Here is a 27,686-nt window from a genome sequence, read left to right on the forward strand (position 1 = left end):
ATTCGTATCTCCTTCATACAAACTTCGTTCTTGACTGTCTTTATATCGATGGACTCTTATGGACGAGATCTTCGATTCTAGTGTAGATTTAGGCTAAAAATCAATTGTTCCTAAATTCAATATCAGTGCGCACACTACTGCGCTGTATTTTAGAAAAATCATAACTTCCTTATGTGAGGTCAGATTTAGACTTTCTACATATGCACACTCTCGCTTTTACGACCACTAAGACTTTGGTTAAGATTATTTATCATAAATATTCTTCTATCGAAAAGTCATTATTGCTTATAATGCCTTAATCGTCTAGCCCGGATCGGCGGGCGTTAGAATTATCTCCCCTTTAGGATGATTACGTCCAATAATCATTAGCAAGACAGGGCTGGATAATGATTGTGCACGTTACCTTTCCATCCTGGATAATAATCGTAACTCATATTTCCTTTTATTTCTAGATTCTTTTCTCTGAGAGTCAAGTGCCTACTCCTGAAGGTACCTCCCTTCATGTTCTAATGTGGCATAATCACAATACAGCAATTCCTAGCTACTGGTTGTTAATTCCTAATGACAATTTTCAATATGTCTGTCGATTGCCTTGAATATCTTCTTCTTCAGCCTTTGACTAAATTCGGACACTACGTCGGACATACTTTGTATATTAGTCGGATTTGATTCGATATGACCACTAGGGTCGGAATAACATTCATTTAGTCATTACTGAAACGATAGTAATGGCGGAAACAAACGAAACGAATCAACTACTAGAGTCTTAAAAACCTTGTGACTTTCCATGATCCAAGTGCGAGTCATGTGCTTCCGATAGTATAGGCCCCTACTACATTTCACACCTACTCACACTCATCCTAATTATTGTCTCGCAGCCCCCAAGTCAAAGTCGCATAGCAACTTAACACATACTAATGTGTCCAAGAAAGCACCTACAACTATTTTCCCTATATTCAATTAGGATTTTCTATTCCTACTTTTATCTCTACAATGATCCAACCCAAAACTTGTTTGTACAAATTCTTTCTTGTGTAGTGGTAGTCTATAAGGCACACTATACCAAAAAATTTCCTACTTCATTCGACTCAATCCACCATACGAGGTTCTGGATGACGATTTTTGTTATTGTTTCTTGATCCGCTACGTGTCCTTACCATGACGAACTGTACACCAAAGGCGTTCGGTGTACCGAGACGAGAATATAGATAGAGAAGTTTTAGACGCGTAATTCTCCTTATCACTTTGAAAAGTTATATGTCAGTTCTAATATCGTAATTAAACGTTTAGAAACCTGAACACATAAAATTTCTTAATCCTAGGTCAGCAAAAGACCTCAAATATAATTTAGATAGGCAACCTAAAGCATATTAAGGCATTTTATAGTTATATCATGCATAAGTCATTTAGCACATAAATTAGGCCTCTTATCCTAAGTAAGCTAGTGCTTGTGTCAATTTAGGCTTTCTATCCTCAATATAATAGACACTCTCACAGTCATTGCTTAGCATTCAAAGTTTAATTCTAGAAATTCTAAAAATTCCTATTTCGCTTAAACTAATGCTCTGATACCAATTGTGACATCGTCTAATTTTCCGAACCAATTAAAACTTTTCTTTACGCTTTTATAATCATTTATTTATATTTGTGGAAAATCTCAATACAAAAGATCATTTTGATTACAAATGTTTGTTTCCAAAGTATTAAAATCCTAAGGATGTCATAATCAATACAGATACAATAGTTACAACGTAAAGACCTGATGGTCCTAAATACTATTGCATGCCGACTCTTAATCACTCAGCATCCTAATCAAGTTCCAATAGCTTAAGTCATGATACCCGTAATGCATATAAACTGAGTGGGTCAGGTTGGAGAACCTGGTGAGATACATAGGGATTTCAATCCCACAATATTCATATGATAATATTCATTAATTATAAAACCTGTAAAACCAACAATTACCATACAATATCCAAATAGGCTTACAGTTCTACATATCTATTCCTACCGATCCTCATAGATCATAGTCTAAGATTATCAGGGAGAAATTATCTCGCTTGATGAACCGTTAAAAAAACTGACTATACAGCTAGGGGATTCCTTTATCGGTGTAAGTCACAAAGAATATGCAGACATACCATTACAGTTATCTGATTAGGACCTACCATTACTGGTTATCCAAGAATATGCAGACATACCATTATAGTTGTCTAATCAGGACCTACCATTTCTGGTTATCCAAGAATATGTAGACATACCATTACAGTTGTCTGATCAGGACCTATCATTTCTCGTTATCCAAGAATGAATACTATAACGTACTCTGGTATGCAATTCATACCATCAACATCTTAAAGTGTCATGGAATAGGACTTTACTCTCAATTCCTAACTTACACACATTCTCCTAATGAGACTACCTAATATCAAACTTAATTAAACTAGGTATCTTCCATAAGTCTAAGTTTATCCCTAGACTAGTTTACAATACATGTAACCAATTTCTAATACCAACTCTATCCTTGGGTGACAATATCCTATCTTTAGTGTATACACTCCATACATAGTGTTATATATTATTAATCATTTATCTTTTCAGCAATGCTACTTTTAATATTACTTATTTATTCATCCTAACATAAAATAGAATCATATCTGGTTCGCACATAGCACTATATATATATATATATATATATATATATATATATATATATATACACACACACACATAGCTCAGCATATAACCTAGGTAATAAGCATATAATTTACATATGACATCTAACAGATAATTAATACTTTAATTAATACTAGTATTAAATCATGTTCATGAAAGGGACTATGTACGCACAAGATAAAAGTGGATGCCTCAGAATTTGGGCAGAACTTCACCTTAATTAGCACTTAGCTTTTCCTTTGACGTGACTTAGGTATGATTAATACAGAGTTTTAGTCTAATGATCCTGGTGACTAATAATACTCTAGATCCTCACTAATCCCAATGTTTACATCAAGATCTATAAAGTAATGATCAACCAGGCATGACAGTTGGGAGGCATGACCATTTCGACATAGTCATTTTGAAATCCAACAACCAAGTCAACGTAACCATTCTAGACACCTCTCTCTTAAGTAGATCGATCATTATTAGAACTTGGAATTACGGATAAATCTTATTTATAAGGTCAAAATATAAGTTACACTGAAATAGATAGAGTGTAGCTTAACTTACAGAGCTTTTAAGCGAAAACCGGGAAAATGCACGAACAGAATCCCAACTCGAATACTCCGTCTAGTCAGGCTCCAAGGGTTCCCGAGATTCTACTAAAATATTCCTAAAAGTTGGGAGAAAATCTACTTGAAAGCTTAGAGAGATTAGAGAGAGATGTGAAGGGAATTGTGAGGAGAAATGTGCAAATTTGGCAGCTGTTTATAAGGATTTTAGGCAGGCGTGTCGGGCAAGGCATGTGTGTGTCGGGCACATCGGCCTTGTTGGCTCCTCCAGCTTCCTGCCACGTGTCGCTTGCTGGTTGGTCCACATCAAGGCCTCTAGAAGACTGCTATGTGTCCAATTCTTATGGAGCCACGTGTTGCAACCGGTTGATGCCACGTCGCCTTGACCTTTGGGGAAGGGAGCGACCGACTTGCCACGTGGCGCCCTCTCGTGGTGCCACGTCTTCAGCGCGCAACAGGCGTCGCATGCGTGAATTTCCAGTTTTTCGAAATGGTGTAACTTCTTCATACGAGCTCTCTTTTTGATGTTCATTATATTTCCGGAAAGCTCTCAACAAGATCTACAATTTTCCTTTAGACCTCAACAGCTAATTCTTTCTCGAACTAAAATTCCATATTTTTGACTGGTTTAGACTGTTAAAGTCCGTGCAAAATTCGTATCTCCTTTATACGAACTCCGTTCTTGATTGTCTTTATATCAATAGACTCTTATGGATGAGATCTTCAATTATCGTGTAGATTGTTTAGGTTAAAAATCAACCGTTCCTAAATTCGATATTAGTGCGCACACTACGACGCTGTATTTTAGAAAAATCATAACTTCTTTATGTGAAGTCAGGTTTAGACGTTCTGCCTATGCACACTCTATCTTTTACGACCAATACGACTTTGGGTAAGATTATTTATCCTAAATAATCTTCTATCAAAAAGTCATTATTGCTTATAATGCGTTAATCGTCTAGCCCGGATCGGCGGGCGTTACATATGATATGGAAGGACATAGAGAGGAAGATGAATAACCTTTTGGTCCTCCCATGTTATAAGTTACGAACATAGAAGGAAATGTAAATTTTCAAAATTAATCTAATCAATGGTAATGGTAGGGAAATATTGCTAAGAAAAGTCCGCTGGAAAACTCATTTTTGCCGGAGGCTTGCTAGAGAAGACGAACGGAGAGTCGCCGGAGATAAGAAATTGCCGGAAACCTTCAATAGCCGGTTTTAATGGTTTCTGTGAACACCTGCAACAAGTTCAATGGTAAATGAGGTACAAAAGAAAAAGGAAAGTGACCAAATGAGTACAAAATCAACAATTAGTTACCGAGATCATTTTCTATACCAACCGGCTTAAATCGTCATGCACAGATCAAACTGTGAAACAAATATATATGCACTAATGACATTGTCATGGTTTCCTTTCAGTAATACCTGCCTTAAGTATTACACTTGGAAAAGATCTTTAACACTAGCTTACATAGTTACATACACCAATTTTGAATGAAAGTTTTGCAACTGATATAAGAGAACAACATCCGTAAAAAAACAAATGTTCCCAAATGATAAAAATATAAATTATCTACCTTAAAAATTTCCTCAAACGCATCAAAATCACCAATGATCTTTACAAGAACAAACACCCTCCCCAAAATGATGAAACCGATACGAATCCCTAACTACAATATCCCGATTCGAAACCTTTGACACAAACTTTATCCAATTATGACAATCATTACACACACGAAGATTCTTCATCACACGAATAGGAACCCTAATTGACAAACTCATAAGCCCAAATGTAATCGCCAACTTCTCACTATGCACACAACTCGATGCTTCCTTCTGATCTTGCTCCAAATCATTCAAAAGACTATATCGATCTTGCACATACCCAATTTCACAAACCCTTTTATTAATCACTTCCAAATAATCATAAATCTCATCAGCTTTCGGATGCAATCGATCACCAACAAAGAACGCATGAACACTGTTCTTGACCTCAATCCAGCTTTGACCAGGTACCTTTTTCACCCCTCTATCTTTCATCAACTTTCTTGTCCGATTTCTATCCTCCCATTTCCCAGAAACCGCATACATATTTGATAACAAAACATAAGTCGCTGAATCTTGTGGCTCTAATTCAAGAAGATGCTTCGAAGCAATTTCCCCAATTTCTTTGTTCTTATAAACTGTACACGCGCTTAAAAGCGTTCGCCATGTCATCGCGTCTGGTTTGACTTCCATTGACTTTATGAACTCCATCGCTCGGGTCAAATACCCGGCCCGCCCGAGGATATCTACAACACACGCGTAATGTTCGGGTCTAGGGGTTAATCCGTAATTTTCACTCATGGATTTGAAATACTCGATTCCCTTTTCAACTAATCTCACATGGCTACAAGCTGTTAAAACACCTACAAAAGTTACATAATTTGGTGTGAATTTGTAATATTTCATTTCTTCAAAGAGTTTAATCGCTTCATTTCCACATCCGTGTTGTGAATAACTTGTAATCATTGCATTCCATGAGATTTCATTCTTTTTATGAATTTTAAGAAACTCTTGTTTAGCATCTTGAAGACTCCCACATTTTGAATATAAAGTTATTAAAACGTTTGAAGCTTCGGTTTCCAAATTATACCCTGTTTTCATCATTTTTCCATGGATTTGTTTCCCTTGTGTCATGTTTGTTGTGTTTGCAGCTGCACTAACAGCAGATCCATATGTAAACATATTCATTTCAACTCCAAGTTCATTCATTTTAGAAAAAACTTTCAAAGATTCCTCAAAATTCCCACTTTGTGAAAACCCTGAAACTAACCCATTCCATGAAACGTTATCTTTAACGTCAATTTTGTCAAATGCTAAATACGCTTCATGTATTCTACCACATCGTGCGTATAAACAAACAAGTGAGTTTCCAATTGAAAGATCAGATGAATACCCATTGACAACAGTTTGACCATGGATTTGACTTCCTTGATTAATCGATTGAATTCCAGCACATGCAGTAATTGCACTTGAAAATCCGATGTTATCTGATTGGATTCCTTCATGAATCATGTCATAAAACGTATTCAAAGCTTCAAGAAACAAATCATGTTGTGTGTATCCAGCAATCATAGCTGTCCAAGAAACAACGTCTTTTTCATTTAGGGTTTTGAGAATTTTCAAACCAGTGTCCAAGTATCCATGCTTAGAGTACATGTCAATAAGCACACTACAAACATATACATTCAACTGAAAACCCGTTTTCACAACTTGGGTATGAATCTGTTCTCCAAGATCCAAATCCCCAACTAAAGTACATGTCCTTAAAATACTAGGATACGTGTATTGATTAGGTCTCAATCCTGAAATTTGCATTTGAGAAAAAATACAAAAAGATTCATGAAGATCACCTAATTGTCCATAAGCCACTAACATCACATTCCATAGAACAACATTTTCTTTTCTTGTTGTGTTAAAGAACTCATGAGCAGTTTTCACATCTGAAGTTTTTACATAAAGGTCAAGTAAAGAACCTTCTATGATTATATCTGAACACATTCCTGATTTTATTGCATAAGAATGGAGTTGTGTTCCTTTATGATAATCTCCAATTGAAGCACAAACACTTAAGAGGCTAGCAACTGTGACAGAATCTGGTTTTAAGTTATCAGATTGCATTCTTTCATATAGTTCTAAAGCTTTCTCACTTAATCCTTTTTTAGAAAGACCTGAAATAAGAGTGTTGTATGATACTCCATCACGATATTCCATTCTGCTAAAGATTTGTTCAGCAGATGAGAAATTGTTGGAGCGTGAATATAAAGTGACAAGGGCATTACAGACAAAAGTTTCAGATGAAAAACCCCATTTATGGATAAGGGAATGTAACTGTTCTCCAAGGTTGAAAAATGCAATCTTTGTACATGAGCTTATGACACTAGAGAAAACATAAGGAGTGGGTGAAGTTCCAGAATTATGCATTTCAAGAAATAACAAAATGCTTTCTTCTTCATGTCCATTTTGGGAGAATCCAGAGATCATAGCAACCCAAGAAACGTTATCTTTCATATCCAGGTTTTGAAAGATGTATCTTGCAGTGTTGATATACCCCTTTTTTGCATATAAATCGATTAATGGATTGCAGACAATGTAGTTTGAACCAAAACTATAACGAATGATCTTGTTGTGGATCTGTTTTATGTTGCTATGATGAAAGTTATCTCCTGTAATAGCACGTAGAACATTTGCAAATGTTACTTCATTAGGGGAGTGGTTTTCTGCTAACATTTTTGAAAATAGACCCAATACTATAGTAGTCAACTTCTTTCCGATTAAACCAAAGATTAAGTTATTCCAAAAAGTCACATCTCTGTTAGGCATTTCATCGATTACCTGGCATGCATCAGTTAAATCACCTTTTGAGGCGTAAACATCAGCTAGACGGCTGCAAATTACGTAATCCCTATCAAAACCTGATTTCAGGACCCTCCCATGAAGCTTCTTAGCGTCTATCAGAGATCCGGAATTCGTATAGCCTTCTAAGAGCCAACAGTATGTCTGCTGATTAGCAAAAACTCGGCCGGAATTGTTTTTATCCACCTTCATCTCAAAACTTTCTGGGACCTTCTCATCTTCTTGATCGACGATTCGGAAACTTGCAGAAGTTCGAAAAGCAGCTAATCTCAATCCACTCAATTTCCCACAAAAATACTGCAATTAGAGCAACGCTATCATTATTAACGGTATAAAATATGAATCAATTGGAGAAAAATATATTTCTTTACCGAAAATTCCAACATGGGTTCCACAGATTTAAACAGATTCGGGTTTTAAGAAGTCTAAGAGAGCTGATGAACTTACCTTCGGGAAATTTGTTGCTGATTTACGCGGGAAAGGTTGAAATGGGTTATGCGAGAATGAACCACGTAATAATATCATTGGGAGTATAAAGCGAAAAATTACTTCACCGGCGTACGTCGGGAGAACCCCTCTGTCACTCTCTACACATACTGTAAGAAGAAGATTCCGACTGAAAACTTCATAAACGAGAAAGTTTCTTTGAGATTAAGAGGGTGTTTGTGAAAACTTAAAAAAAAAAAAAAAAAGGCTTTGTTACTTTTGAAAAACAGCTTATTGTTGGAACTTCTTACTTATCAATGAATTCTTATTTTACTATTCATAGAAATTAACAAATATACCCCTTAACCTAAAACTACCTGGACACAAAAACATACGCTATAAAACTTATAGCGTTTTGATACTCGATAAGCTTAGCCAAACATTTTTTTTTAAAACTTTGTTTTAATGTCGGTATAAGTTAATAAGTTAATAAGTTATAAGTTAAAAAGTTAAAAGCTATTTTCTATAAGTTTTGCCAAACGCCCTCTAAAACGGTCAGGTAGTCAAATGTTTATGCCATGCGGTTTATCCTTTACATCTTTTCTTTTCTTTTTTTAAGAAAAGCTCGTAAAAATATATTAGGCCATACTGAGTGGTTTCACTTTTAGCATACTCCCTTTAATGTCATATAGGCGTCATATAATTTTTTTACCACAAAAGTATGGTTTCTTATTCACAATAGAAGTGGTGTCACACTTTTTTTAATAATTTTTAAATAAAAACTCCATTTTTAATTAAAAAAAAAAAGAACTACCTACTTAGAAAAAAAAACACACACACACACATCAAACGACTAAAACCCACAATCTTAAACCTGCCTACTTAGCATAACGTTTTTTGACGTCGGCTTTCATCGTCATAGCAATTTCAAGCTCTTCCCCGGTCATGTTCGATGTGTCCATCATTAGTATCCTCATGCCACTATCACTTTGTTTCCGAAGTCATCTTTCTGAAGCAATTTGCAAAATTTTGTCCATTCTTTCATTTATACCCTTTATATCGTTCCCGATTTCTTTCAGCTCATCCGAATCTGACGTTTTGCCTTTGACTTTGTTTTTCTGCTTTGTCCCATCCCATTGGTCGGGAAGGTGGTGAAACTTGAATGGGTACATCATCGTTGAGGTCAAAACCAACACGAGCATCGGATGTAGTGTGGTCGGATTCAGATGTTCTTGAGCGTTTTGAACCACTATCGATATGCTCGTCGGATGATTTGCTTGTTAGAAATTAGGGATGAAAAGATTGCTTGGATTCTCTGAAAGTCATGGAACACTATCAAATTGAAGTATTTTGATGCTACAAATCGAACACTTAATTGGATAAATTTTAGAGTTTTCAGAATGAAAGAATGTTGATGATGATAGGTTTTATGTAAAACAAATAAACTAGAAAACAATTCTTAAGTTTACATGCAACTTTGGATCTATGTTTTAGCTATTAAACATATAACTTTGAATTGCAAAATAAGAACCCCAAGGGAGGAGGCTATTTTCGAAAAATAACAAATTAGGGTTTTAGAATCACATACCTTTCAATTTTTATAGCAAACAATTGGTGATCCTTGATCTTGATCTTCTTGGAAGCTTAGCACCACAAATGTAATGCCTCTAATGGAATCACACCCAAGAACTAGCAAGAAGGAAACTATAGAGAGAGAGGAGGAGAAGGAGAGAGTATGTATTTTTAGGCCAGGGTTTCTCCAAGTGTAAGGATGGATGAAATTCAGGAGCCAGGAGGCTCCTTTTATAGCTGAGGCAGCTATGGTTTAGGGGATAACCTTAACGTTCCTTTGCTTAGGGCCCAAGCTTATCCAGAAGCCTTATCCAAGGCCCTTGGACGAAATCATTAGGGTTTCCCCTATAGATTTCGTCCACCTCCTCCAAGGAGGTTCTGGAACCTTCCATCCAACTATTTGATCATTACAAACCAGTCCATGTACTTTACAATTAATACAATTAACCCCAAAATCAATTCTAATTAATTTCTAGCTAACTATTAATCAAACATTATGATTTCTAATTAATATATTAATCTCATAACATATTAATAAATCATTTATATTAATTTATTAATCTCATAATAAATTAATCTCTCTCCTTTCATAATTTCCTTGTCCAGTTGCTAGGTTTGAAGGCAACCCAAAATGACTGCGTTGTTATCAATTCAAGTACATACCAATTATAGTTATGGGTTTAGACACCTAATCCAACAGTCTCCCACTTTGATAAGTCTGTAACTATAATTGCTAGTATGACTTCTAAATCGACCAACAAGTTGTAGCTTCCAAAAGCTGCTACCGAACTCTGACCCAGTCAGTTACGTGTCCTAAGATAAGTGACCATATAATCCTTCGTTCTGCAAGATATCCCTAGACATAATACATGGAATGCAATCAATCTCTTTTTCCAGAATCTATGTTTCTCGATTTCTGGTTTGTGATGATGTAGGACTTCTAATTGAACACATCAATTTAGTCCTGGCTGGGCCCAACACATAAGTCAACACCAAATCATCGAGGGGCCCAAAAATATCGCTTTTCCCATTAGGGCAAAAGGAACGAATAAACATTGACTCGTATGCTTGTATCTTTTATTTATCAAACTATACATGACAATACGTTTTATAACACCAAGTTACTGATGTGTTTTCGTATCACCAATGCATAACCGACTTGTAAATTACAACTCATATTTCTCCATTTCAAGATTATAAGATATTATCGTCTCAGTATTACTCGTGATGAATTCCATGAAGTAATACTCTGAGCGAGGGTTTATCCAATACTCAAATCTCCATTTCTAAGTACTCATAAACATTGCAGCAGTTCTATTGCTATGCTAACTCCCTCAGACAATCTGCAATCCAATTCATGACAGTCTTAATTCACTACTTACTTCCAAAAGTACGAGCGACTATGGAATTTGAATAATCATATTATTCGGGAAGTAAAACATGCAAAATATGAAACACAATAATAAACAATTGATAGAAGGCAGTAAACAAACTTATAAATAATACTTTATTATTTAATCACCAAAAGTCAATTACATTTACTTTGTTACAAGTTTCAGAATAAAACTAATCTAACTACTAAAACTAATATCATCTCTCAGTCCAATGCTCCGAGCATGCTGAATATGCTTAACCCTACTCAGACCCTTTGTGAGGGGGTCTGCTGGGTTATCCTCAGATGATACCCTCTTTACGACAAAATGGCCTTCTTCTACTCTATGTCTGATGAAATGGTACTTTCTGTCGATATGTTTGGTTTTACCATGATCTCTGGGTTCCTTTGTTAAGGCAACCGCTCCTTCATTATCACAGAACAGTTCCATGGGCTCTTGAATGGTTGGAACAACTCGGAGATCTCTGATGAAGTTCCTCAACCAAGCTGTTTCTTTCAACGCTTCACTCGCTGCTATGTATTCTGATTCACAAGTAGAATCAGCCACCGTATCTTGCTTGGAACTTTTCCAAGTAACTGCTCCTACGTTCAGTAGAAATACCCAGCCAGATTGAGAACAAAAGTTGTCCTTATCCGTTTGAAAGTTGGCATCACTGTAACCATCTACTCTCAAAGTATCATTGCCACCAAGTACAAGGACCCAGTCCTTTGTCCTTCGCAAATACTTGAGTATATTCTTAACCACTATCCAATTAGCTCTACCCGGATTTTCCTGATAACGGCTGACCATGCTCAAAGCAAATGCCACATCAGGACGAGTACATGTCATAGTGTACATGATCAATCCGACAGCGGAAGCATAAGGTACACGACTCATGTCAGCTATTTCCTCATCTGTACTCGGGCATTGAGTCTTACTTAATTTGGTATTGCTCTGGATATGTAGCTCTCCCTTCTTTGAATTTTCCATACTAAACCTTTTTAGTACCTTGTCCAAGTATATGCTTTGACTAAGTTCAATTAGTCTCTTATTTCTATCTCTCAATATTCTAATCCCAAGAATATAGACAGCTTCTCCAAGGCCTTTCATGGCAAAACACTTTCCAAGCCACGGCTTAACGTCTTTCAAGGTTGGAATGTCGTTACCAATGAGTAATATGTCATCAACATATAACACCAGAAAAGTTACTATACTCCCACTAGCCTTGATATACACGCAGAACTCATCTTCAATCATAGAGAAACCACACTCTTTGACTTTCTCATGGAAGCAAAGATTCCAGCTACGAGATGCTTTTTTCAATCCATAAATGGATTTCTCAAGCTTGCACACTGTATCGGGAAACTTTGCATCAACAAAATCCTCTGGCTGATTCATGTAAACATCCTCAGCCAACTTCCCGTTAAGGAAAGCGATCTTGACATCCATCTGCCAAATTTCATAGTCATGAAAGGCAGTTATGGCGAGCAATATTCTAATAGATTTAATCTTAGCTACTGGCGAGAAGGTCTCATCATAGTCAACCCCCCGGGTTTGAGTGAAACCTTTTGCAACCAGTCGAGCCTTGAATGTATGTACATTTCCATCCATGTATGTCTTCTTTTTGAAGATCCATTTGCACCCAACTGTCTTACGACCTGATACATTATCAATCAAACTCCAAACTTGGTTGTCATACATGGACTTTAACTCGCTGTCCATTGCCTATTTCCATTTGGAAGCTTCTGGGCCTGTCATTGGTTCCCTGTAGTTAGTTGTTTCATCCAGATTTACCAGTGTCCTATTACTGATAAATGTGTCACCTTCTGAAGTAATATGAAAACCATATAACTCGGGTGGCACACTAACTATAGTGGATCTTCGAAGAGGTAATGAGTTATCAAATGGTTCAACAAGAACTGTTTCCTCTGGTTAAGTGCTAGTGTCATCTAAGGTTCCTTCATTGGCTAACTCTTGAATTTCTTCAAGGTCAATGGTACTCCCATTGTCCTATTTGAATATGAGCTCTCTTTCTAGAAAGACTCCTCACTGTGCTACAAAAACCACGTTTTCACTAGGTCTGTAGAACAAATATCCAAAAGACTGTTTTGGGTAACCAATGAAAACACATTTCTCACTTCTAGCTGCTAGCTTGTCGTGAGTCTCTCGTCTTACAAAATCTTTATAGCCCCAAACTTTAATATGTGCTAACGAGGGAACTTTCCCTGTCTACATCTCGTGAGGTGTTTTGGCAACCTTCTTTGTAGGGACAAGATTGAGGATGTGGGCAGCTGTCTCTAAGGCATACCCCCATAAATGAATAGGAAGTGAAGCACGACTCATCAAAGAACGAACCATGTCTAACAAGGTTCGATTACGCCTCTCAGCCACACCGTTTAAGTGTGGTGTCCTAGGAGGAGTTAAATGTGAAACTATTCCACATTCTTTTAGATAGTCGTTGAACTCGATACTAAGATACTCTCCGCCTCTATCGGATCTAAGTACCTTTATCTTCCTTTCCAATTGATTTTCGACTTCATGTTTAAACTCTTTGAACTTTTCAAAGGTTTCTGAATTATGCTTGATTAAGTAGATACAGTCATATCTGCTATAATCATCAGTGAAAGTCACATATAATCGATTAGCATCCATTGTGGTTGATATGAAGGGTCCATACACGTCAGTATGTATGATATCCAACAAATTTTCACCTCTTTCACATGATCCTGTGAAAGGTGACTTTGTTCTCTTTCCCAAAAGACAAGATTCACACATATCATCTTATTTTAGGTCAAATTATTCCAACACTCCATCCTTTTGGAGTTGGGCTATGTGTTTCTTGTTAATGTGTCCAAGATGACAATGCCACAAGCATGCATTGTCTACACTATTAGACAAGTCAATATTAAACACATTATTACCTAAGCTATCAACACAAGTCATTGTTTCATACACACCATCACAAGGTAAAGCTTCAAACATAAAATTGCCATTCTTATAAACATAAATTGAACCATTCAAATCATTAAAAGAATATTTAAAACCTTGTCTGAATAATGCATGAAATGAAATAATGTTTCTCGTCATCTCCGATGAATAACAACAATTTAATAAATCTAATCTAACATCGTTACTAAGCAAAAGTTGATAAACTCCGATCTTGGTTACTGGTGAAGACTTTCTGTTTCCCATCATCAAGTTTATCCTCCCTCGCTCCACTTCCTCACTTTCTTTTAGCCCCTGTAAATCAGAACAAATTTGAAAACCACATCCTGTATCAAGGACCCAAGAACGAGAAGATAATGAGTTATTAGAAGAAATAGTGTAAATACCTGCTGAAGATGGCTTCACCTTGCCATCTTTAATGTCCTGCTGATACTTTAGGTAGCTTCGTTTCCAGTGTCCCTTGTCATTGCAATAAAAGCAATCAGCTTCCTTTGGATCAAAAGCATGAGGAATGACATCATTGGGCTTAGCCTTTGGGCCACTACCAGATGACCCAGCTTTGGCCTTGCCCTTCCAGTTTTGTTTAGGAGGACCTTTCCTCTTTTTCCCCTTTCCGTGTCCAATAGCCAAGACGGGGGTACTAGAAGGAATGGAGGATATACTTTTACCCTTCATCCCTGCCTCAGCTGTCTGCAACAAGTTATGCAATCCGACCAATGTCTGATCAGTGTTCTTCAAATGGTAAGTTAGGATGAACTGACCATAACAATCAGGTAATGAGTTCAAGACCATGTCAATGGCCAATTCCTCATCAAACTGCACGTTGAGCTTGACCAAACGCTCTATGTAGTGTTGCATTCTTTGCACATGACTGATAACCGAGTCCCCATCCTTCATCTTACAAGCCATGCATGACTTGACTACCTCGAACTTCTCTTGACGAGCTCGCTTATGGTACTTTTCCATAATATCCTTGTTCATCTCGGAGGGCCAGTAGTCCTCATAGTATTTCTGGAGTTCGGGAGACATGGTTGCTACCATGATGCAAGATACTTTCGTTGCATCATCATAATTCTTTTTGTAGGCAACATATTCTTCGGGAGTGGCTTTGGTTTCATCAATATCTTTGAGCTCCTTCTCAAGGACATACTCCTTATCCTCAATTTGAAGCGCCATTTTTATGTTACGCATTCAGTCGTTATAGTTTGTGCCATCCATAATGAATCTGGAGCAGATGGAGAGCAAAAAGAAACCTTGGTTGGAGGATGATGGAGCAGAAGTGTTTCAAGGAGTAGACATCTTAAAAAGAAATATAGTTTTAGTTAGATTTCAAGATACCTTAATATAATAACCCAAATATACAATATTAAGGTTAGGATCCAACTATGAGGATTCACAACTTAGAAATGGGATGCTGAGATCCAAATGTAACTTTCATAAAGGTAAGTGAATGCCGATTCACTAATTCCACCATTTGACGAAATGAAATGAAGTGAAATTCCTAATTCTTTTGAGATACATTGAAGCTGTTTAATGACATGCTTTAATTTCAGATTATGCTCTTCTATTTGTGATTGGGATACCGAGGATCACAAAAAAGATGTGAATAACCATGCAAATGTGCTTGGCAACCTCATTGTCTTTATCATTTTCTATTGATGTGCCGGTAAACCACACACGCTCCATCAACAATGATAATCATGAGATACCCATTACGACTCTTTATTAGTCCTAATTAGTGTGCCGGTTAACCACACGCGCTCAATTAACAACTTAAATCCTAATGTGCAATTTCATGGGTTAGCATACTATTCACATTTTTCCTAAAGTAACTAGAGTTGGGATTTTGTAAAAAATAATGTTCTAGTACTTTATTAATCACATTATACTTTAAATGAGATTAACTTGTCCTATCAAATCTGTTCTGCTAACGACCATCCACTAATCAAGGAAGCGGTGGGTGAGAGTGGACACTCATTCAACTACCATTTTATAGGCAGTTTCCTTATACCCTCCTTATATACTAGCTTCGTGAATGAGACATACTAGCAATTCGACTGACCAATTCTTATACATATATCATATTTAACTTTTAATTATATATATATATATATATATATATATATATAAGGTGTGTTTTAAACTTTTTGAAACTTTAAGGTTTATATGAATTTTTTTCGAAAATTAGACTATTAATTTTTAAATTCAAAATAAACCAAAAACTAGATTTAATAATTATCTATTAATTAACTTTTAATTAATTTATTAAATCTTGGGAGGATTATTTAATTAAATTAAACAATTAATTTAATCCTAACCCTAAACCCTCTAGATTTCGAAAATTTAGGGTATAGGATAATTATTCGATTAATCCAATTAAGTAACAATTATCTAAACAAGGAATCCTAAAACCCTAGTGAAATTTCGAACTCAAGGAAGGTGGCTAGGGTTTTTCAAAACCCTAACCCTAATTTCGATTAGGGTTTTTGGAGGCTAGGGTTTTTCAAAAACCCCTCAAACCAAAAAACCCTAAAAACAAAAACATGTCCTTTTAGGGTTTAATAGCTATAAACCCTAATTTGTAATTCAACTATTATAGCAATTCAGTTTAAAACAAAACCAATGTCTCTGATACCATTGATAGGTTTTATGTAAAACAAATAAACTAGAAAACAATTCCTAAGTTCACATACAACCTACTTTGAATCTATGTTTTAGCTATTGAACATATAACTTTGAATTGCAAAATAAGAACCCTAAGGGAGGAGGTTATTTTCGAAAAATAACACATTAGGGTTTTAGAATCACATACCTTTCAATTGTTATAGCAAACAATTGGTAATCCTTGATCTTGATATTCTTGGAAGCTTAGCACCACAAATGTAATGCCTCTAATGGAATCACACCCAATAACTAACAAGAAGGACATTATAGAGAGAGAGAGAGAGGAAGAGGAGGAGAGAGTATGCAATTTTCGGCCAGGGTTTCTCCAGGTATAGGGATGGATGAAATTCTGGAGCCAGTAGGATCCTTTTATAGCTGAGGCAACTAGGGTTTAAGGGATAACCCTAATGTTCCTTTGCTTAAGGCCCAAGCTTATCTAGAAGCCTTATCCAAGGCTCTTGGACGAAATCATTAGGGTTTCCCCTATAGATTTTGTCCACCTCCTCCAAGGAGGTTCTGGAACCTTCCATCCAACTATTTTATAATTGCAAACTAGTCCATGTACTTTATAATTAATAAAATTAACCCCAAAATCAATTCCAATTAAATTTCTGGCTAACTATTAATCAAACATTATGATTTCTAATTAATATATTAATCTCATAACATATTAATAAATCATTTATATTAATTTATTAATCTCATAATAAATTAATCTCTCTTCTTTCATAATTTCCTTGTCTATGAAACATCCCAAAAATACAATCCAAAAATTTCGTTTTTAAAACATTATTAACACCATCAACCATCCAAAATCATAAGTAAAATCATAATCATGTATCATAAAACATCATAGTATCTGTCTTGAATCAAAATCCCATATCAAATCATCATAATGAACTCCCAGGCTGTGACTGTGGTGTGTGCCATGCGATCATCCCGAGCCCTTCCCTTTGCTAGTGGAGGTACCTGAAACCAATACTGAAAACCGTAAGCACGAAGCTTAGTGAGCTCCCCATAACTACCACATACCAAACACATATATCATACAACTAGGAGATACGGGTCCCGCCCACACTCATGGAGATACGGGCCCCGCCCACACTCCGCTAACTAGGAGATACGGGCCCCGCCCACACTCTGCTATCTTTGAGATACGGGCCCCGCCCACACTCAACTGTTCGAGATACGGGCCCCACCCACACTCAGCTACTACACTGACATACAAGTGTCACACAGAAACAAGTATACTAAATCTATCATTCAATCATGAATCATGTTGCAACCAAACTACTAGGAGATACGGGCCCCGCCCACACTCAACTAACTAAGAGATACGGGCCCCGCCCACACTCAACTAATAATAAACTCATACTGCGGGCCGGCCTTGGTGCCTTAGACTCGTTCCTACTGAAGGGACACTCACCTCGCGTGTCTCACTGCTGAAACCCTGCGTGAGAAATATCTGGCTGCTGCTCCGGTGGCTCTCCGGCTATAATTCCCACAATGACACTTATTCAAAAACTGATAACTGATCTCAGGGTGAAATGACCATCTCACCCTTTGTTAAAATTAATATTCTGGTCAAAGTCAACATTCTAGTTGACCTGACTCGCCGAGTTGGCCCGTCAACTCGCCGAGTCCCTATTCTTTCATATGCCCCCAACCCGGCTCTACTCGTCGAGTTTAGCAAGAACTCGACGAGTTCTCCTTCAATCATAACATCAGGACAATCTTCATCTGACTCGCCGAGTTCCTCCCGAACTCATCGAGTTTATCTTCATCATATGATCGTGTCTAGTCTGTGACTCGCCGAGTTGTATGAACAACTCGTCGAGTCCGTCTTCATGAGTTGGGAGATGGCCTTGCACTCGCCGAGTACGTTCCTGCACTCGTCGAGTCTCATGATTTCCAGATCCATGGCTTTTTCCATTTCATTGAGTCCCTTCCTTGGACTCATCCAAATCCCTTCTGAACTAAAATGGGTTCCTCTGAGTCATAACAGTTTTGGGAACCAACTCACGACTCGCCGAGTCCCAAGAATGACTCGCCGAGTCCATGCATGTCCAAGTCTAATAATTCGATTTCTGATGTGCAAAACTCATCCAGAAGGTAGATCTAGGCTCCTAAGATCGGTATAACACGTAAAGTCGTGAACTTTACGTTCATGCATGGGACTTTTATGCTCAAAGGACCAAAAATGGGGTTTATTTCATTCTTGGGGTTCTCATGGCCATAAAGATGGCACCTTTATGCCATGAGGACCCTCCAAGGTTCCAGATCTGTGTGTAAATCGACTTGGGACGTCCAAGTCCCAAGGATCAAGCTGCTTGGACCCAAAACCTCATAAAGATGACCACAAGGAGATCTAAGAAACTACAAGTCAAGTATGAGGCTTGATTACCAGAAAGTGAAGAGAAGCTGATGTTGTTCTTGGATCTACAATCTTCTCTTGAAGTCCTCTTTCTTCCTCTTCTTCTCACAAGCTTCAAATACACCAAATACTCTCAAAATCACAAAGAAAGCTCAAGTTCACTTATGGAGGATTAGGGTTTCGGGATTACTGCTTTGGAGGCGATGGAGGCTGGACTAGAGGCCTATAATGTTGTTTAAATAGGGTGCAAACCCTAAATATTACGGTTTCCCCCAGACTGGCCTACTCGTCGAGTCAAGGCGCGGACTCGCCGAGTAGATCACTTAAAACCCGCGTCCAAACCTGGCATCTACTCGACGAGTTAGGGCTACAACTCGTCGAGTAGATCTTATAAAATGACAGTTAATGAATTAAACACGTACCAGAAACGGGGCGTTACAGTCTAGTTGTTAGGTTTGAGGGCAACCCAAAAGGACTGTGCTACTATCAATTCAAGTACATACCAATTATAGTTATGCGCTTAGACACCTAATCCAACAGATGAATGTTCTTCAAGAAGTACCAGAAAATGACCAAAAACGAGTATATATTTTTTGTTGGATTAGGTGTCTAAGCCCATAAATATAATTGATATAAACTTGAACTGATAGTAGCACAATCCTTTTGGGTTTCCCTCAAACCTAGCAACCGGACATGGTGATTTTGGAGAGAGAGAGAGAGAGAGAGAGAGAGGTCGATTTATTATTTGAGTAATAAATTAAAATAAATGATTTGTTAATGTATTATGAAAATAGTATATTAATGATAAATCATATTATTTAATTAATAATTAATCAGAAATTAATTTGATTAATTAAAAGTGCAGGGTATGTTTGGTTATTTATTGGAAGTTTAGGAAAGAAGCCCATGAACCTCATTTGATGAGGTGGATGAAAATCACTTGGTCAAGCCCATGGAATTTTTGTCTAAGCCCCTTGGATGAGGGGAATGGGTTGCTTGGTCACCAAGCCAAGGAATTTAGGGTTTCCTCCTTAAACCCTAGCTTTTGCACCAAGCTAACTTAGCTATATAAGGGACTTAACCCTTCACAATTTCGGCATTCTCTTCTTCCTCTTGGGTTGGCCAAAATTCTCCTCCTCTCTCCTCTCATCCTCTTGCTTGTGTTAGTTGTGATTTCATTAGAGGCTCAACAATTGTGGTGCTTGTTTCCAAATGATCAAGAAGAATGTGTTCATTGTTATTTACAACAATAACAATCAAGGTATACATTCCTAAATCTAATTTGGTATTTTCGAAAATAGCCTAGTGTTCTTAGGTTTCTTGATTTGTTGTTCATAGTTATATATTCAATAGAGAAAACATATATCTTTATTAGGGTTGCATACACACTTAAGGGTTTAAGTTTATTATTTTGCATAAAACCCATCAGTGGTATCAGAGCGTACGGTTTGTTTTCTGTTGAATTGTCATAATTGTTGAAGTTGAACAAGGAGAAGAGAAACATAATCGTCATTCTGTTCCGCCACCACGACGTGGTGACCTGCGAATTCGTTCGACCACGACGTGGGAATTGTTTACCACGACGTGTTGGACGATCAGATCCATAAAAATCAGATTTTTTCTTTTCTCATGAGTTGATTAGGATAATTACCTTAAATAATGTTTTAATTATGTAAAACTGAATAATTATCTAAGTAACTGGATATCCTTATCTTGAATTCATGATTGGTTTATTTTTAAATTAAAATTACTTTCTTAGTTTTGAAAGTTAAAATATAAACCCTAGTATTTTGAAAAAAAATTAAAATACACCTTATACTATATGCAAAATTAAATGTTTAATTATTACTATATGTATAAGACTAACTCAGTCGAACCGCTAGTATGCCTCATTCACGAAGCTATCCTATAAGGGGGGTTAAAGGAAACTGTCTACAAAATGGTAGTTGAATGGGTGTCCACTCTCACTCACCTGTTCCTTGATTAGTGGAGGGTTGTTAGCCGAACGGGTTTGATAGGACAATTAATTATCATTAATAACTATAATGTGATAAAAAAGTAACTAAAATATTTTACTTTAAATCTCAATCTTAGTTACTTTAGGAAAATGTGAATTTGTATGTTAACCCATGAAATTGCACATTATACTTTATAGTAGTTCGTGGAGCGCGTGTGGTTAACCACCACACTAATAGTGATTATAAAGAGTGATAATTGGCATCTAGAAATTATCATTGATTAATGGAGCGCGTGTGGTTAACCGGCACATTAAAATGAGATGATAAATGACATCGAGAGTGTCAACCTAATTTGCATGGTTATTCACATCTTGTTTGTGATCCTCGGCATCCCAGTTACAAATGGAAGAGCATAATATGAGATTAAACATGTCATTGAATAGTTACAATGATTCTCAAAAGATCTACGAATTTCACTAAACTAAATGTCCTTCAAATTTCGTTTTTCGATGGTGAATTGGTAAATTGTCATTTACCAACCTTTATAGAATTTACAATTAGATTACGTCATCCCTTTTCTAAGTTGTGAATTATTTAGTTGGGTCCTAGCCTTAATATTTCATTTTTGGGTTCTTATATTGAGGATTGTTCTTATCTAACTAAACTACATTTCTTTTACAGATGTCTGCTCCAGATGATGCTTCTGGTTCCTCCTCCTCCTCCAACCATAACTTTTCCTTGTTGAACATCTGCTCAAAGGTGCAATTGGATGGCACCAACTATAATGAATGGATGTGTAACATAAAAGTGGCCCTTCGTTTCGAGGAAAAGGAGTATGTCCTTGAGAGACCATTAGATGATATCGACGAAGAGAAGGTCACTCCTGATGAAATGGTCACCTACAAAAAGCCCTACAACGATGCAACAAAAGTTGCTTGCATCATGGTGGCCACAATGAATCCTTAATTGCAGAGATACTATGAGGATTACTGGTCGTACGAGATTAACAAGGACCTTATGGAAAAGTACTATAAGCGAGCTCATCAGGAAAAGTATGAGGTGGTAAAGTCCCTCATATCTAGTAAGATGAAAGAGGGAGAATCTGTTAGCAACCACATTCATAGAATGCAACAATATGTGGACAGGCTTGTCAAGTTGAATGTGAATTTTGATGATGAGTTGGCAATCGACATAGTGTTGAACTCCTTGCCAAGTTGTTATGATCCGTTCATATTGACATATCATTTGAAAAATAGTGAAACTACTTTGTCTTAATTGCACAACCGCATGCGAACAGCTGAAGCCGAGATGAAGGGAAAAAGTGTTGCCTCTATTCCTGCTAGTGCTCCCGTTTTGGCCATTGGTCAAGGAAAGGGGAAAAAGAGGAAAGGTCCTCCCAAGCAAAACTGGAAGAGAAAATCTCAAGTTGGGTCATCAGGCAATGGACCCAAAGGCAAATCTAGTTCTGATGCTCCCTATATCTCTGATCCCAAAGAGGCCACATGCTTCTACTGCAACGACAAAGGACATTGGAAACGAAGTTGCCCAAAATATCTGCAAGACATCAAAGACGAAAAAGTGAAGCCAACTTCTGCAGGTATATACATTATCTTATCTAAAAACTCATCATATTCTCGTTCTTGGGTCCTTGATACAAGATGTGGATTTCACATTTGTTCTGATTTGCAGGGGCTAAGAAGAAGTGAGGATGTGGAGAACGGAAGAATAAACTTGATCATGGGGAATAGACGATCTTCACCTGTCACCAAGATTGGAGTTTATAGTCTTGTGCTTAGTGATGGGGTTAATTTAGATTTATTGAATTGTTGCTACTCGTCAGAAATGACACGAAACATTATTTCCTTTCATGCATTGTTTAAACAAGGTTTTAGATATTCTTTTAATGATGAGAATGGTTCTATTTCTGCTTATAAAAATGGTATTTTTCATTTTGAAGCTTTACCTTGTGATGGTGTGTATGAAACTGTGAAATGTGTGTAGACAATTTAGGTAATAATGTATTTCATATTGATCCGTCTAATGGTATAGACAAAGTGTGATTGTGGCATTATCGTCTTGGACACATTAACAAGAAATGCATCGCCCAACTCCAAAAGGATGGAGTGTTGGAATCATTTGACCTAAGGTCAGCTGATGAATGCGAATCTTGTATTTTAGGAAAGATGAAAAAATCACCTTTCACTGGTTCTTGTGAAAGAGGTGAAGGTTTGTTGGGTCTCATACACACAGATGTGTGTGGGCCCTTCAAATCTACCACAAGGGATGTTAATCGATTCTATATGACTTTTACTGATGATTATAGAAGATATGGTTATATCTACTTAATTAAGCATAAGTCAGAAACCTTTGAAACATTCAAAGAGTTTAAACAAGAAGTCGAGAATCAATTGGGCAGGAAGATAAAGATGCTTAGATCTGGTAGAGGCGCTGAGTATCTTAGTATCGAGTTTCACGACTTCCTCAAGGAATGTGGAATAGTTTCACAATTGACACCTCCTAGGACACCACAACTTAATGGTGTGACTAAGAGGCGTAATCGAACCTTGTTGGGCATGGTTCGTTCCATGATGAGTCGAGCTTCTCTTCCAATTTCATTCAGGGGGTATGCCTTGGAGATTGTCGCCCACATTCTTAATCTTGTACCAACTAAGAAGGTTGCCAAAAAACCTCACGAGATATGGACAGGGAAGGTTCCCTCATTAGCACATATCAAGGTTTGGGGTTGTGAAACTTTCGTTAGATGAAAGACTCACGACAAGCTTGAACCTCGAAGTGAGAGATGTATTTTCATCGGCTATCCACATAAGTCATTTGAATATTTTTTCTACAAACCTAGTGAGAACATGGTCTTTGTAGCACGAAGGGGAGTCTTTCGCGAGAGAGAGCTCATATGAAAAGAGGACAGTGAGAGTACCATAGATCTTGAAGATATTCAAGAGTCAAACGATAAAGGAACCTTTGAAGATGCTAGGATTCAACCAGACGAAAAAATTCCAGTTGAACTAGTTGACGAGTCATTACCTCTTAGGCGTTCCAGTAGAGTTAGAATGTCACCTAAGTTCTATGGTTTCCATATTATTACAAATGGTGACACACTTATTAGTGACAGTATACTGGTAAATTTGGATGATCCGACTAACTACAACGGAGCAATGGAAGGCCATGGGGTGGCCAAATGGCAAGAGGTGATGGACAGCGAGATCAAGTCCATGTATCACAACCAAGTTTGGAATTTGGTTGATAATGTACCGGGTCGTAAGACGGTTGGGTGCAAATGGCTCTTCAAGAAGAAGACATACATGGATGGAAAGGTACACACTTTCAAGGCTTGACTGGTTGCGAAGGGCTTTACTCAAACCCCAAGGGTTGACTATGATGAGACCTTCTCACCAGTGGATAATATTAAAACTATAGGATAATGCTCGCCATAGCTGCATTTCATGACCATAAAATTTAGTAGATGGATGTCTAAACCGCTTTCCTTAATGGGAAGTTGGCTGAGGATGTTTACATCAGTCAACTAGAGAGTTTTGTTTATGCAAAGTTTCCCAATAGAGTGTGTAAGCTTGATTATGGATTGAAACAAGCTTCTCGCAGATGGAATCTTTGCTTTTGACGAGAAGGTCAAGGAGTTTGGCTTCTCTAGAGCTGAAGATGAATCTTGTGTATATGCAAAGCTAGTGGTAGTATAGTAACCTTCCTGGTATTGTATGTTGATGACATACTTCTTATAGGAAATGATATTCCAACTTTGCAAGAGGTTAAGTCTTGGCTTGGGAAGTGTTTCGCTATGAAGGATCCGGGAGAGGCTGCTTATATTCTAGGGATATGGATTCTAAGAGACATGAGTAAAAGGCTAATTGGACTTAGTTAGAGTACATACTTGGAAAATGTGATAAAACGTTTTAGTATGGAAAATTCCAAGAAAGGAGAATTGCCTATACAAAGTAATACCAAACTAAGTAAGACTCAGATCCCGAGTACCGATGCAGAGATAGCAAAGATGAGTAGAGTTCCACACGCTTCTGCCGTTGGATCTAGCATGTATGATATGACATGTACTTGCCCTGATGTGGCCTTTTCTTTGAGCATGGTAAGTCGTTATCAGGGGAATCCAGGTAGAGCTCATTGGATATCAGTTAAGAAAATTCTCAAGTATTTGCGAAGGGCTAAGGACTGTGCCCTTGTACTTGGTGGAAGTGATACATTGAGAGTAACTGGGTATAGTGACGCCAACTTTCAAACAGACAGAGACAACTTTCGTTCTCAATCTAGTTGGGTGTTTACCTTAAATGGAGGAGCGGTAACTTGGAAAAGTTCCAAACAAGAGACATTGGTTGATTCTACCTGAGAATCAGAGTACATAGCGGCGAGCAAAGCATCAAAGGATGCAATTTGGTAGAAAAAACTTCACCGGAGACCTTGGAGTTGTTCCAGCCATCAAGGAGCCAATGGAAATTTTATGTGATAATGAAGGATCAGTTGCCTTAACAAAGGAACCAAGAGATCATGGCAGATTAAGATATATCGATAGAAATACCATTTCATCAGACATAGGATAGAAGAAGGTCACCTCATTTTGAAGAGGGTATCATCAGAAGAGAATCCTGCAGATCCCCTCACAAAGGGTCTGAGTAGGGTCGAACACGTTCAACATGCTAGGAGCATTGGTTTGAAAGATGATATTAGTTTTAGTAGTTAGATAGTTAGTTTGAAACTTGTAACAAAGTAAATATAATTGACTTTTGGTGATTAAATAATAGATATTTATTTATGAGTTTGTTTACTACCTTTTGTCAATTGTTTATTATTGTGTTTCATTTTGCATTTTTCACTTCCCGAATAATTTGATTATTCAAAAGGTCCATAAACATTTAAATACGTTTATTTACTATTTTTACGAAAAGTGATAAATACTTGAAACGGCTTTACTACCAAACTCGTATACTGTTACATGCAAAGTTTTGATAGAAACGTAAAGATATGAAAAATGAGTTCGAAACACCCCACATTATTCTTACAAAAACATATAAAAACATATATATTTTGGATACAAATTTCTTACTACAATAAACTATATAAAGTATAGTTTACGAAACTTTATCACCTTTGTAACCCGTTGAGCAAATGGTGTAATTATATAAAGTACATATATAATTGTTTTACGCCATTTCTTAATTATCCTGAAAAAGGGGGTAATTACACATACAAACGTTTTCATTTCAAAAACACGTACTCTTGTTGAATAAATTTGTGAGACATTGTCTTCATCGTACCTAACTGAGGTATACCTGAAAGTCCTGTTTTATAATCGAAACCTCCCATAAGAGAGCGTGATACTTGTGTATAGATCTATACGGGGCTGACGATCCCACACCCTGACTGTTAGCTACAGTCAGACCGGTAGGTTATGGGTGACAAATGTCATAAACACTTTGACGCCTAAAGAATGTCGCGACAGTCAATTCATTTTTAGCACGGTTATGAAAACTCACATGGGGAAACGACGATACGTTTATTATTTTACACAAAAACACATTTCTTCAAACGGTTTTATATACGAATAAAACTACATATTACTATTTTAAGTATGGAAAATATTGTTACATTTCGGTCTTGGAACATTTAAGATTACAACTCATTTTATGGAAAATATCGGATTTTATGGAAACAAACACGATTAGTTTACAAGGAAAGGCTTACAATTATTCATACAAACTCTTATAAACTCACCAACTTAATTGTTGACACTTTTTCAAAACAACTTGTATTATCAGGGAATCATTAAAATAGGTAACCACCAGCTTTTGAGGATGGGACGCTAAGGCCCCAAACAAATCTTTTGTCATCATATTGTAATTGACTTTTGAAACATGTAACACTTACAAAGATGTAACATTTTCAATTATATATATGATGGTTGTGTTTACTTTGATCATTTATATTCAATTGTTATGGTATTGTACATGAAAGTCATCCACCCCGGACGTTTCCGCCATCCTGGTTTGGGGGTGTGACAGAATGATACTCAGGAAGATTCATTCATTTGTGGAACCTTTTTGTAACCCGCATAAAAAAACGGTCATGTTTTTGGTATTTTCGTGTCTTCGCATCTTCTGAAATATCGATATGAACACTTCTTCGGGATCCCATCATTTATCCACCACCTTCTCTTTTCTTTTATTTGGTGGTCAAGTAGGTTGAGTTTCTTGAACGAATTCGGGTTCGGAGTCAGAAATGGGTGTTTGTGGTTGTGATTGTGTTTGTTGAACAAATTCAGGATGAGACAAAAATTCAAACAGATTAAAATCTTGGTCGGTTACGGGTTGTGGTTGTGGTTGTGTTTGTGTTTGTGTTGGTCATTGTGGTTGTGAGAATTGTTGTGGATAATATGGTAGCATACCGTTATAGTGATAAAATGGGGCATTAATGTTTCCCACTAGGAATACGTCAAAGATAACGAGACCGCTACCCAAGGGCGACCTAGTCAACGATCGTTGCTCGACAAATGCTAAGCCCAGGTCCTCGCCTCCTCGACCTCACGCTTATGCCTCTATGCCCTATTACCAACCTCAGGTCTGGAACAAGGAGCTTCGGTTTATAGTAAGACAAAATAGTACCAGACGCCTCCTAGAGCGACATGTGTAGCGTCAATACGCTGCCCTCTAGTAGTTCTGCACCAATAGCGAGCAACCGCTAATGGAGCATAATCCGCCAAT

General features: G+C 37.2%; 1 protein-coding gene across 3 annotated transcripts; it reads right to left on the reverse strand.

The window, feature by feature from the left end:
- Positions 1-4,150: 4,150 nt before the first annotated feature.
- On the reverse strand, positions 4,151-8,319 carry LOC145159729 (Pentatricopeptide repeat (PPR) superfamily protein). 3 transcript variants are annotated; one of them, XM_079078763.1, is made up of 3 exons: positions 8,081-8,319; positions 4,813-7,930; positions 4,151-4,473 (listed from the first exon to the last, which is right to left on the reverse strand). In XM_079078763.1, exons 1-2 carry the CDS (start codon positions 8,156-8,158, stop codon positions 4,841-4,843), a joined length of 3,168 nt encoding a protein of 1,055 aa, XP_078934889.1. In that variant the 5' UTR covers positions 8,159-8,319; the 3' UTR covers positions 4,151-4,473; positions 4,813-4,840. The 3 variants fall into 3 exon arrangements, with proteins under 3 accessions (XP_078934889.1, XP_078934888.1, XP_078934890.1); XM_079078762.1 differs by lacking the exon at positions 4,151-4,473 and having other exon boundaries at positions 4,546-7,930; XM_079078764.1 differs by lacking the exons at positions 4,151-4,473; positions 8,081-8,319 and having other exon boundaries at positions 4,618-7,443; positions 7,613-7,708.
- Positions 8,320-27,686: the final 19,367 nt, after the last annotated feature.

The sequence above is a fragment of the Lactuca virosa genome, chromosome 2 (assembly GCF_052849685.1).
Source record: "Lactuca virosa cultivar CGN04683 chromosome 2, Lactuca_virosa_CGN04683_v6, whole genome shotgun sequence".
Lineage (NCBI taxonomy): Eukaryota > Viridiplantae > Streptophyta > Magnoliopsida > Asterales > Asteraceae > Lactuca > Lactuca virosa.

Excerpts from the sequence above, each read along its gene's own strand:
- LOC145159729 (XM_079078763.1), bottom strand. The coding sequence starts at position 8,158 with ATGATATTATTACGTGGTTCATTCTCGCATAACCCATTTCAACCTTTC. Across the intron at positions 7,931-8,080 it reads CAGCAACAAATTTCCCGAAG|TATTTTTGTGGGAAATTGAG; the intron begins GTAAGTTCATCA and ends CTCTAATTGCAG.